This window comes from Typopeltis vanoorti, chromosome 15, assembly GCF_054136105.1.
Source record: "Typopeltis vanoorti isolate ZY-2024b chromosome 15, IOZ_Tvanoo_1.0, whole genome shotgun sequence".
Classification (NCBI taxonomy): domain Eukaryota; kingdom Metazoa; phylum Arthropoda; class Arachnida; order Uropygi; family Thelyphonidae; genus Typopeltis; species Typopeltis vanoorti.
Window position 1 is genome coordinate 74085551 of NC_143563.1, and position 14232 is coordinate 74099782.

A 14232-nucleotide genomic window follows, 5' to 3' on the forward strand; every position below is an offset into this window, starting at 1 on the left:
GTACCACCTTACCTCAGTCCTGAAGATATTTTCAGATGCAAACTTTGTTTGCTTACACTTGGATAAAGGATTAAACTAAATTTATTACAGTCTAACCAGGTGCAAAATAAACTTCCAAAATCTCCTGGTCCCCACCCTCTCTGCTCCTTGGTCTGTAGCAACACCCCACTAAATATCCTGCTCTGCCTATCTCTAACTCACACCATATGCTTTCAAAATCCCTAGTATCACTGCCTTCCTCTTAGAGGACATAAGTCGTCACTTATCATAAGCAGTGCTCCACCACCACACTTTCCCTTCCTATCCTGCCGAAAAACACTGTACCCTGCTACTTCTATTCCTGTTATTATATCTGTCAACCACGTCTCAGTGATCCCAATAATTTTTGGCCAGGCTGATGCTATCTTCTTCTTCTACTACGCATTATTCCTGCTTCCCATGCAGGGTCCGCGTGTTACTTTAGATGCGACTTCTTGTTAGTACTACTCCCAACCGACCCGTCGCCTGGTCTGCCGCTGGGGGGGATATATTTTTAACTGGAGAGGTGTATGTTCATGGGGCCGGTTTGCGGGATGAAAAACACCAGATAAACTAGCGGAAAAAACCCTACTGACCGCGCCCAAGACCGGCTAACTTGGCTATGCTTGAGGAAGATCCTCAAATTCCTCATGTCTACAACGGGAATCGAACCTGGGACACTCCTTCCCCAGGCATATGGTTGCGAAGCACAAAGCCACTAGGCTAACTGCGTGGTGCCAGGCTGATGCTATCAGCGCCATCAATTCCTCTCCTTTATTCCGGATACTCCTGGCATTGGTGTAAAGGATAAAAATGTCATTGTTTCTATAAATAGACTCTAGACTCTACTGGGCTCAGCGTTACCTGACGTCATCCTCCTTCTCCCAAGTACCCATTCCCACAAGAGGCACCCCTGCTACCATCCCCCCCTGGGATGCACCGACTCGTTCAGAATAGCAATCTCTCCAGCTGCCTACGTCCATCCTCATTCAAATGGTCTCTTACATACAATTCCTCTCTGTTCTCAAACACTCTCCAAGTATCCACATATTCCAATCCTCTCTTCTGACACATTCTAGCTATTATGTTATTCAATATTATTGCTCTTCTGCTCAGCTCTTCACTGTCATACCTAGGCAACACACACACTATCTTTCCTCTCTGTGTCTTCTTTCACACAACCTCAAGCAAGAATCTCATATCTCTCAGTGCCCAATTTACATTACCTGTCAAGTCATTTGTTGCTACCATCACAATCCTCTCATCCACTCTTTCACCCCTCTTAATTGCCATAGCCACACTTTCTATCGTTCCTCCAGGCATACACTCCTCACGCATCCTATCTTGAACACCACAGATCATTGAGTCCCCATACATTACACCTCTCACTACCCTGTTCCTCTATTACTCACATGCATCCCTCACTCTCTCTCTCTCTCTCTCCTCTAACACTTTCTCTCTGTGTTCCCCTACTTACCTGCCTTCCTGACATCACTCTGTCCTTGGTTCCAGTGTTCTCTTTCATTCCCTCTCTCCTCTTCTCTCATTCCCTCTCTTTAACTGTTCCTATTTTCTCTTCTATCATTCCCATAATTCTCTCTCATTCCCTCTCTTATACTGTTCATATTCTCTTCTAGCATTTCCATAACTCTCTCTCATTCCCTCTCTTCTATGCAGTCGCACTACCTTACATCAAGAATGTCATAGACAAAGTGGCTGTGTTGCTCTGCGAGTACAATGTAAAACTTGCTTTTTTACCTTTACAAAAAATATCAAGATTCCTACATTCTCCAAACCTCCATATCACCTAATGAAAAAACCAGACTTCTATGAGATTCATTGCTCCTGTCCTGTGGTATTTTTTTTATGTAGGCCAGACAGGAAGGTTGGGAGCGATCTGCATGTCTGAACACGTAAAAGACAGTGAAAAAAGAAGAAAGCATGAATCAGGCCTGGCATTCCACACAACTACTACTGACCATCAAGTACTTTGGCAACATACGAAAATGTCATATATTTTCTTCTAAAACAAACTTTGTGTGTTTTAGAAGAAAATTTAAAGAAGCCTTGCAAATGCTTAGGATCCCTACACAATGCAACAAACATTAAGGCTTAATTTTACATCAAGTATGGTTTTCTTTCATCAAAAAAAATTTAACTGCCGCAGACCTAGAACATAACACGTGTGATACCACAGAATGATAACAACAACTAGCATTGTTTCAACACACATAAAGTAATGAATTTGCCATTTATATTTTGGTTTATCAATCGTGTGTAACAGTTGAAGTTATCAAAAACATCTAATGTGTAATTAATTGTTAATAGGCTTTTGTTATGTAAAACTTATGTACCAGTACCCCTGATGATGCAAGTCTTATGACTTACAAAACTTGAAACTTTGCTTCTACAATGTCGGTTTTAATTGCTTTTTTTTTAAAAAAAAACTCTTTATTTACATCATAATGTGGTCTCGGTACCAAAAATTTCCCACAGAGCTGCTCAACCACAGAAACTTAAGTTTGCAACTGCTATAAGTAATTGATTCTAGACCAAGTCCCAAATGCTGATTTCTCTCCACTTCAAGTCATTAAGCCACTGCACATCACCAATCTGTTTTCTTAATTTATCATAATCCTCTACTCTGTAATTTCATACATATCTCTTGTGAATCTTGTACCTGCCTAGCCACTTCTCATGTGGATCACTCTCCCCATTTGGTGACATCATCTATTATTACTGTAATGCCACTATAATGACAGAGGCAAGTGTCATTTGCTTCTCAATAAGATCTCTTATTACAGGCATTCTTCATTTTTCCACCACCCACATGAACTTGCCGGCCTAGTTGGCTGAGTGGTTAGCACATCTGCTCTCCAGCCAAAAGGCTGCGGGGTTTGAATCCTGCCATGGGCATGGATGTTTGTGATTTTGTGAAAATACTAGTGGTGAAAGTTGGCAGTAGATTGTGTTGGTGTAGTCGCGGTTCATTTAGTTGGTGGATTGAGTGGCGGAGGCAGAGAGTTGTAAAGTGGGTGCCCTCCATCGATGAGTCTTGGGACTCCCTGGAGGTGTCATGTAATCTCAAGTTCATACTGTGAAATATACTCTTATGGGGGATTTAAATGGCCACAGTACTTAGCAGAATTGGACATATAATATCACCATAAGAAGAGCTGTCGAATGCATGCTTCACAACAATAACTTATTCTCTTCCCCTAATCACTGGTGGTAACACATTTTTCCACATGTCTCCATTAACATTTGCTTCTATCGATGATTCATTTCTTCTGTTGAAAAAGTGAATCATATTATAGAATGTATTATGCAAGCTGCAGTACCCAAATGTTATGCATCTTGATTCATAGATACTATATAAATTGCTTTCAAATATGCTGTTCTTGAACATGATACAGGCATTATCATTCAGTGCGGATCCAGTTCACATTTATCATTAACAAACACCATGGAGGTCCAGTACACAATCTGGAAAATGAAGGGTATATATTCCACTTGCCCTTCTCCATTCCTGGAACAGAATGGATGTGATTATTCACCCATAAGTAATTTGCCAGATATTTTTAGGGTGAGTTTTACCAAAACATTGATGGTATAAGAGGGTGCTGCAACATCTTGACCTTAAAAAGCAAACAGAAAAACATTGGCATCAAAGATTATGATAGGCCATTCAAAGAAAAACTAAAGGCTGCTTTGCTTCAATGTCATCCAACTATTTTAGGTCCAGATAACATCGTAATGAGATGGTTAAATCACTGTCACCATCCTCCACAGATCAACTTCTCTGTCTATTCAACTGAATTTTCAGAATTGTGGTAGAAGAGAATTATTAATGCTTTCCAAAGTCAGATAAAGATCCAAAAATAGCAATTATTCCAATTGTTCTCACTGGTTGCACATGCAAGATTCTGGGAAAATAATAGTTAAATCTCTTCTGCGGTTTTTGGAGAATAACAACTTTATCCAGAGACACAGTATGGCTTCCACAAACATCATCCTATACTAGATCATTCAACTTGAAGCATCCAGTATGTTTTCCTAAAACATGACCACTTAATATCAGTTTACTTTGACATGGGAAAAGTTTTTGACACAGCTTAGAGGTTTAACATACCTCAAGGCCTGCATAACTTTGGTCTTAAAGGAAATTTTCCATCTATTTATTAAAAGCTTTCTCTCTGACTCTTCCAAGCGGGATCAGCCCTCTTTTAAACCTTTCTCCAAGAAAAGGGAAGTTTATCCACAAGGTTGTGTATCAGGTGTCATGCTATTTGCTGGTGAAAGTAACTCAATGACAGAAAACTTTAACTGTGACTCTAACTGTAAGTAATGCACTCTGTGTGGATGACTTTACTATCTTTTGTTATTCTTGCAGTATGAAGGTCATAGAATGACAGCTACAACAAGCCATTGACCCAAATGAGGACCATGTTTAAGATAAAAATGCACTTAAACTAGACACACTCACAAATGGGTTTAGATTTTCACACAAAGCTGTTTAAGTGCACTTTTATTGTAAACATAGTCCCCATCCTGACCAAGAACTAAGACTAGGACAAACATTAATCCCAAATGCAGCAGGCGCAAGGTTTCCTGAGACTTATGCAACAAAAAAAACGATGTTTTTTTTGTCATTTGTGAGATAAGTGTCAAGGAAGGTGAACATCCTTCCCTCCCTACCTCTTGGAATGCAGACAGATATTCATTGTTCTGTTTCTACAAGAGACATTTCGATTGTTTCAACTTAGCCAAAGCAATGAGGCCACTGTATTATACAGTCATATCCCGACTTACATGAATCCGGAGTTACGTGGTTTCTTATATGTACGTATTCCCGTCCCACTTCATGCCACACCACTAGTCTTATCTTTGAGGCGCCGGCTGCATTTGCCAGTGTCGCACATGCTGTGAACAAGCACTGACGTGTTTCGTGTGGCCTCCATTCATACACGATTTTTATAGTCTATAAACCTTGTGATTGTTTAATGTTATGTTCTTGATAAAAATTTTATCACATAAAAAATAATAATGTCATCCAAAAGAAGCAAGTCCAATTCTTCTACAGCTAGCAAGAAAAAAAAAAACGTTAACTCTGGAAACAAAACTCAACATTATTAAGGATTTTGAAAATTTGTGAGCGCAAAGAAGTTTGATCTACAGGAATCCACAGTAAGAACAATCATAAAAGAAAGGTTTACAGATTTTGGAGGACATAGAGTCTAATGAGTAACGAATTGTAGCCACAAGGTAAGGAATAAAAAAATCATTAGCTTGCTATGAAGAAATTTTGCGTGACATGAAAAAGACATTATGCCATCAGATGAATCTATTAGATTTTATGAAACCATCGACATCGAAATAACTTTCCTTTTTTTATGTATGAAAAACTACAATTATGATTATATTTCTTAAAAAATATAGGTGTTTTTGTAAACCTTTGATTCCAATTGTATGTTTGTATATATAAATTACATGCAAAATTATACTCCGAGTTATGTGAATTTGACTTGCGCGCTTTTTGTTGGTCTCACCTACCGCATAACTTCGGGGTTTTACTGTATATGTAAATTGTGTGTTCTTCTGGCCAGTTTGTCTTGCAGAATGATAAACCTAAGTTTCTGCAGGAAATGTCCTGCCAAATTCTCTGGTATTGACGTCAGAAATTGAATAAATAACTACTCATTACTGAAAGATTTAAGGTTATTGCTAGTAGATTACCTTATGATCTTTTTCACTTTTTTATTTTAAAGAACGGGCTTTATTTTTTTGCTCATTTTTGGTCTTAAAATTTTTAGTTTTCAAAATTGTTTAGTTTTTGTATTTTCCTTTTCAAAATCTATAGTCCATTTGACTGTGCTCAGTTCAGTCAAGTTTGGCTCCAAATATTTTGTCATCCTCGCTTTACAAACATATATATACCAGGTAGGTTTTTTAACTTATTCTTTCAGTATTAATTAAAATTTTATTAGTCTTTAATTTAGTCCCTGGTGGTTGGGGATATGGGGTAGCGCATATCTCAAGAGCACTTCATGTTCTCAAAAAAAAAAAAAAGTGTACATTTTTTTTCATTAGTAACATTTGCTCTTTTCTTACGTTAAAAATACTTTTTTGACTTTTGACCTTTAAAAACTTGATGTTTGCTGCAGTGATTTAAAAGGAACAAAAAGCTCATGAAGTTTTTGCAATGAATATGTGTACTTGAGCTACACTATGTCGTTAAAAAGTGTCCAGACATCCCCATAGCTCAGCTTTATGTTGCCTCTCCCATGCGATGCAGATACACGTCTGCAACACTATTATATAAGCAAAGGTTAACCCTATATAATCATGTGGGCATTAGTTGTGCAGACATTCTTTGCCATCAAGATGAGTGGATGAAAACAGTTAAGTCTTTTCAAACGTGGTATGATAGTTGGAACCCACAAGTTCAGTTCGAGAGATTTCTGCCACATTGCAGAAATTGCTACTGTTAGTGAGGCTATTGCAAAGTGGAAACATGATGGAACTACCTTATCACTCTCCCCAAACTGGTAGGCTCAAGAACCTGACAAATTGGAACCAACAAACTCTCATGCATGTTGTTACAGTAAATTGTCAGCCAGCCTTAGCATCCTTCACAAATGAATTTCTCATGAGCTCTCCAATGGATGCCAGTGATGGAACTATTCACCAGGAAGTATTTGCCTTTGGGTTTCTTGGTCATTCTCTTGCTCACTAGCCCTTAATCACACCCGCCAGTGCCCAGGGTTGTCTGGAATGGTGCAAACAACACTGTCATTGGATTATGGATCAATGGAAGAGGATCCTGTGAATCATGGTACCCTGTCTGGCAATTCAATGGATGTATCTAGACCTGACGAACTATGCTTACAGGGATATTTTGTATACTCTGAAATTTGGAGGCAGCAACATGGTCTGGGACTGTGACCCATTGGTTTCTCTGTCCAGATCTTTAAATGGTGACTATCATGACAATTTGAACAATTCCCTTCTTCCCGCATTGTGGAAACAGTTTGGAATAGATTCTTTCCTGTATCAGAATGATAATGCACCTCCTCAGAAAGGAAGAATCCTAGCTCCGTAGTTTGAAGATATGGAGATAGAAGAACTAAACTGGCCAACCTAGACCCTATTGAACATCTTTGGGATGAGCTTGAGTGAAGGTTGCATGCCAGACCTACTTGCTCAACTAACACCCGTCAGCTATTTTCCATACTACAGGAGGTATGGAAATGAACTCCAGCAGCAGTTTACTAGAACTTAGTGGAGAGCCTTCCCCGAAAGGATAATGGCTGTAATAGCAGTAGCAATGGGAGGCCCGACCTTGTATTGACAGCAGTGCTGTAGTGACAGGAAAGACAAATAGTTACTGTTCAGCCACTTTTGGCAACAGTGTGTATCTTTGGGAGTTTTACCATACTTTTTAATACAACTTCTTATGTATGAGTAAAAAATATTTTGTTCCAAGTAATTTTGTAATTAAAGTTTAAGAAAATTCACTGTTTTAGTAAATTTCATTTCAAAGGACAGTAATATATTGAGTTAATATTTCATACTCCTTAAGAGTAAACAAATTGTTTTATAGAAATTCTTAATTTTTATATTTCTTATTACAGAAGCGTGCTCTTAAACTTCAACAACAAAAGCAGAAGGAAGCTTTACAACGAGAGCAACAGAGGGAACGTGAACTAGAAAAAGAAAAACAGTTGATCCCAAAAATATCCATTAAATCCAAAAACTCATGAAGGGGTTTTCTTAATATAGCCGATTATGTTAGTTTTTATTTTGTAATTAAGAAATGTTCTAGAATTTTGTGATCATTTAAATTTTAAAAGAAAATATTTGCTACTTCCAGATAGATTTGTATAGGTTATTTCTATAGTTGTATATATATACATACATATATAAATATATTTATAATATTACTTTTGTTATCTAATTTATACTAGTATATATATATATATATATATATATATATATATTAAGGAATAAGGTTATGTTTTCAAGATTTAGGTTTGTAGATTTTTGTTTCCTGTAAACAAAAACTCCAAATTACTGAATAAAATTTTAGTAATTTGGAATATTAAACATTAAAAGAACATTTTGTCTCTAAAGAATCAGTATAACAGACCAGATCATGCAATTAAGACTGTAATAGGAATGTCTGCAAAAAAAAAAAAAAAACATTTAAAAATATATCAAGTTTTTAAGACATCAACTCTCCTAATAACTGCCATAATGTAAGAATAATCTGATGTCATTATTTGTAGTTTTACTGGTTATCGAAACCTACCATTTAAAAAAAAAAAAAAAAAAAAAGTACAAGACAAATTATGTTTAGCATTTACAGTTTTTTTTTTTAAATATCAAATTCCCTTAACATTAGAAAAACCTTGACATCCTGTTATTCCTGAGAGCTACTCTCAATTATAGAACTTATACAATTATAAAAGCTTATTCTATATTTATTCTATATTTGTTATTAAAGTGATTAAATTAAAATGTCACTGTGAGAGCTTTTTCTTCAAATCAGATTTGATCCGTTGGTAGCACAAACATTTTTTTTTCTTCCCTCCTCCATTATGGCTCTTTGGAATTAGTGAAAAATTATTAATGTAGCATAAATTTGTAAAGAAATATCTGCAGAGATTTAATTTAAAAAATGAGCAAAGAAAGTGAACTGGATTGAAAGTTATAGAACTTCCTTGTCATTTGCATTTAATCCATATTTAAAATTTTAACAATTCGCAATAAAAAAAATGTATAGTTTCATGTTATAATTTTGGTATCTCTTTAAATAGAAACACTGTCAACTCTTGCTCCAGCAAAAGAAAAAAAAGTCCAGCTAAAGTTCCATAGCATATATCAAACCTCATCATCATCAAATTCCTGACATGTACCCTCAAAGGGTGTACAGGATATGATAGTACTACATGAAAAATTTACATCATTACTAACTTCCTATCTACAATTTTCCTCCAAATCAGTCGGTTACTTGTCAAGACTCCAACATTATCAGATCTTATATTTCTATTATCTAAGGCACTTTGTACCGTATCAATCCACCTATATCTTGGTCTTCCTCTGGGTCGTTTTGCTGCCAACCTGACAGAGAACACTTGTTTTGCTAATCTTTCCTTGCCCATTCTGTTTAAGTGACCATACCACCTGAGATTAGCTCTGCTAACGCATTCCTGGACGCTGACAATGTCAAGTTCTTTCCTAATATCCTCGTTTTTAATATGATATTGCCATTGATGCCATCTGTTCATGCCTCTAATTTTTCTCAGGATTCTCATATCTGTGGTCTCTAGTCTTTGGTCAAGTGTTTTACTTCTGACCCAGCTCTCAGATACATAAGTTAAAACTTGTTTGAACACTGTCTTGTATGCAGCTAATTTAGTGTTCTGACTAATTTCTCTCTTATTCCATATGAATTTATTCAGTTGACTGCCTACCATACCAGCTTTGTTGATTCTATTGTCTATTTCTATATTTAATTTACCATCTTCAGTAAAAACCGTGCCTAAGTAGCTGAAATGTTTTACTTGTTCCACAGGTTCCTTGTTCACAACACAGTTAACATTTTCAACAATTCTACCTATTTTAGTTGTCTTTGTCTTTTATAATGCTGATATCAAATCTTCCGAAGACAATTACAAATCCTGCAAGCATATTTTAAGTAAAAAAAAAAAAAAATCTCTAATAACTTCTATCAAGTTGTGAGACAAATCTGTCAAAACTTCAATAACCAGTGTAAACTTTAAGTAAATTTATACATTTATTTAATACTGTTTAAAGTGAACCCCCAACCTTGTTTTAAATAGCAGCATTCTTATATATACTGTGAAGTTATGAAACTTGTTTCAGAACTCTTCAGTTAGGTATGAGTAATTTACTCGGCTTCCCCCTCCCTCCCTCCCCCCACTACATACACACCTTTCACTGTCAATTAATGTTTCTTTTCACATGCAGATTTCTGCTGATGTTCATACTAGAGATCTGCATGAAAATTAAATTTGTGATTACATTTACAAATGAAAATGTATAATTTGATTCACTGGCAATTTTTTTTTTGTTTTCAATATATATATATATATATATATATATATATATTGAAAACATACATACATACACACATACATACAGGAATACTTGAAGTTACAATTGTTTGACTTATGTGATTTCATATTAGCATGTTTTTTAAATAGAATTCCTTGGTCAGAGCTGTTTCTGTGCTTGTATCTTCCAGTTTTAATTTACCTGTTTTGTAGTTGGCTTCCCTAACCACCTCAATTCATGTAGCACAATAAAAAATCAAGCTGATGTTGAGAATTTGCAGGATGATTTAAATAGGCTGGCAAAATGGGCAAAAGGTAATGGATGTCAGTTCATTGTTGAAAAGTGTAAAGTTATACATTTTGGGATTAAAAGATTACCAGCTGTGTACTACATTGATGGAACAGTACTCCAAGAGATTGATGAGGCTAGGGACTTGAGGGTGTTTGGTGGATAGGGAGATGAAGTTCAGAGGGCACATTGCTAAGGTGGCGTCCAAGATTGCACATAGGATTACTTGGTTATTGAACAACACACTAACATCGAGAGATAAAGAGGTTATTATTCCCCTTTATAAGGCATTGATACTTCCACATTTGGATTACTGTGCTCAAGTCTGGTTATCTGGATTCCTTGGAGATAAGGAGGTTGTGGAGAGGGTGCAGTGGAGAGCGACTAAGTTTGTGAGTGATGTAAAAAATGCTCCCTACATTGATAGATTGAGAGCTTGTGGATTGCAGAGGTTGGTTGATAGGCGGGGAAGAGAGGATATGATAGAAACATTTAAATTACTAAAAGGTTTTTATAAGATTGGTGCAGGGGGAATATTTCAGCTGTGTTGTGATAGTGATGGAAGAAGAACAAGTGTGGTTAACGAGGGTGTGAGAACTAGATTTTTTGCTCGGAGGGCAGTGAATGAGTGGAATGCATGGTCTAACTCAGTTGTGAGTTCTTCGTCTCTAAATTAATTCAAGAAGAGGTATGATAGATATTATTATATTTGGGGTCTCCTGCGATGAGTTTACTGACTCCATGGAGATACCCGTAATAATAATGCTGAAAAATGTAAAACTAGAAATAGCACTATGGATGTGAAAGCAACTTGAGTTTGTTTGATAGAATAACAAACTTGTTATTGAGATAGCATTATAGCATTGAGAACAGTGGCTGCTGGTGAAATTTTAAATGGGGGTGCTGCCTATACAAAATTTTTAAAAAATAATTATTTTTTTCCTAATTAGTAACAAATTTATTAATAAATAAATCTGTAGATTTATTTATTAATAAATTGGTTACTTATTAAGAAAAAAAGAATTTTTTTAAAAATTATTTTGTATAGGTAGCACCCCCACTTAAAACTTCACAGGCCACCACTGGTTGAAAACAAACAAAAAAAAAAAAAAGTTGGAATAGGTTGGATAATGATAAAACTAAGAAGATGGTATTTTTCTCATATTTCAGTTATACCTGGTGCCAAAGATTGTGTCATTAAGATCTCCAATTGCAATAAAATAAAAGAAGCAAAATATCTAAAAACTCTTTAGGTTGACAGAGGCATACTGGAAATTCAAAGAAACCTACCCGGATATAAGGATAGGTTTTTCTGAATTTACTACATGAAACTGACGCATGACTAGGTGCAGTAATTGCACGTAACAATATATCCATTGTGGTTTAAAATCTAATACACTTCATATTAGTGAGAGAATGAATACAATAGCAGCTCATACTTTTTGGACAGGATTTGATGAACCATTTTAAACAAGTTTCCCACTTTGAAATATATTATTTTGGTAATGGCTTATCTGTTCAAAATAAAATTTTGGACAGGATTTCATGAACCATTTCTATCAAGATTCCCACTTTGAAATACAGGGTGTTCGGGATAAATTTGACAGTTTCGTAAGGAAAAAGAAAATCTTCTTTGTATCTATTAAATTTAATGAATTGACAAAAAACATTACAGGCAGAGTTAATTACAATACTATCAACAAGATTTACTCAAAATAACCACCATTAGCATCGATCACAGCTTCAATCCTGCTTCGGAACCTCGAACAAGCTGATGCTACAGTCTCCCTGGGAAGGGCCGCAAAAACTGTTTTAATTTTATCCATTAACTGGGCTTTTGTATTACTGGAAGTGCGATTGGTGTCTTTTTCAACTGCGCCCCATACAAAATAATCCATGGGGTTAAGGTCTGGGGAGTTTGGAGGCCAAACATTTGGACTGGTGAAGTCGTAGAAATTTTCAGACAACTATTTTTGACTTTTCCCAGAGGTGTGGCAAGGGGCCGAATCCTGCTGCCATACATACGGCCTACCATTGGCTACCCTTGTTATCCAGGGCTTGACTACAGTGTTTAGCAACTCCACGTAGCCATCTGAAGTCAACCTGAGGCCCTCTTGGAAAAAATGCGGAGGCATCACATTGCCTTCAGAGGATACACATCCGAAAACCATCACAGTTTGGGGAAATTTAGTCTGCATTACACGAGGAATGTCCTTTGTACTGTATGCAAGCCATCTGTTATTCTGCGTGTTGTGTTTTTGATCCTGGCAAAAGTTTTTCTCATCGGAAAAGAACCAGATTGTTTGTGGTTCCGCAGGATGTTTCACTTTGCTTAGAAGTTTCTTCGCGTTTATCAAACGTTTTTCACGGGCCTTTTCTGTAAGCAGCTGACCTTTGCGGCGCTTGTATGAGTAGTAGCAGAGGTCTTCATTGAGTGCAAGCTTCATAGTAGAGGCTGCAACATTCATTTCACGTGACAAAGCCCGAATTCCAATGCCAGGGATCTTCAACACCTGTTCCTGCAGATTTGTGAGGAATTCTGCTGTACGAACGCAATCAGATCGTCTGCTAGGGATCTTTCTTCTTGCTACATCCTCGTAGTCACCATTGCAAGTCTCTAGTTCATGCCTGATTGTTTTTACTGTATTCAGGGAGCATTGGGCAGCAGTCGTAATATCCTTATTTTGATGGCGGGCACGAATCATCATGATACAAGTTATTCTCTTCCATGATTCAGGTGGGTTCCAGCTATCCATCCTTTCTGACATCTTGTATATGAATGAAGAAGGGTCCAAACTTTTAAATGAAGAGAAGTGTGTGTTAATACATGTAACTTACGGAAAAATATAATTAATTATAAATATGTCAAATTTATCCCGAACACCCTGTATATTATTTTAGTGATGGCTTGGAGCCTGTGTAGCTCAGTGGATGTGGCATTTGACCGCATGAAGGAAGACTTAGTTTCGAATCTAGTCGTCGACTAGAGGAAATTTTTCTAAGCCTTTTTTTCGACCGTTTTCCGAGTTAATCGATTTCTGGCATGGGCAAGCTGGTTTTTTCTTCCGGAAACTCAAGAAAATCTACTGTAGAACCCACATTATTTCAGACATTAAATATATTGTGATAGGGTTAGGGACCACGAGATGGCGGCTCTTGTTGAGCCATCTTTCTTCACTGCATGCCTCTTAATTAGTGATAGCCTTGGGCCAGCTATCTCTGATTGGCTGCCAGTGGAGATCAAACTACCCACTCAGTCTCCAAAAGTTAGATAGGGCTAAACGGCCTCACCTACTGCCTATACGGGAATAAAAAGGCTTTAGCTAATTTTTTTTTCTTTTTAGTGATGGCTTGTTCGAAATAAATAATCACAAAGCTTACTTAGGTTTCACAGAGTGGCAGTTTTTGTCATGGTACATGGCAAGTGCTCATGTCATGGAGCTGTGGAAACCATTAAATGGTTAATTACATAAAGCTTGCAGAAAACTATTGAAAACCACATTGTCACTGCAAACCATGTTTGAACATGTTTGTTTTAGCAGCATTGTTTGGTACGAAGTTCTTTTTTTATACCCAGTACTTAAAGATTAAAAAAAAAAATTGACAATACAAGAAAGTATCACAGCTATGTCTCTTAGTCGATGAGGAAAGTGCTGGTCACCATTATTTTACTTCAGAGCTTTGAAGTTGTCACTTGAGCATCAGAGGTTATTTTGTAACAACTGAATCATTAAATTAGAAATTGCTGTTCATATGCTGGTGGGGAAAAAAAAAAAAAGCTGCCAAAATTAATAGTGTTCCAAGACAAATATTCTGCAAGAATTGAACATAAACTGGGTTGTATAT

General features: G+C 36.6%; 1 protein-coding gene across 1 annotated transcript in view; it reads left to right on the top strand.

The window, feature by feature from the left end:
* Positions 1-8816, top strand: part of Pldn (biogenesis of lysosomal organelles complex 1 subunit pallidin) — a 73538-nt gene extending 64722 nt beyond the window's left edge. The window contains exon 6 of the mRNA XM_090405526.1: positions 7653-8816. Coding sequence (XP_090261652.1) covers positions 7653-7781 — 129 coding nt within the window. The 3' untranslated portion in view covers positions 7782-8816. The remainder of the gene's footprint in view (positions 1-7652) is intronic.
* The last annotated feature ends 5416 nt before the right edge of the window (positions 8817-14232 follow it).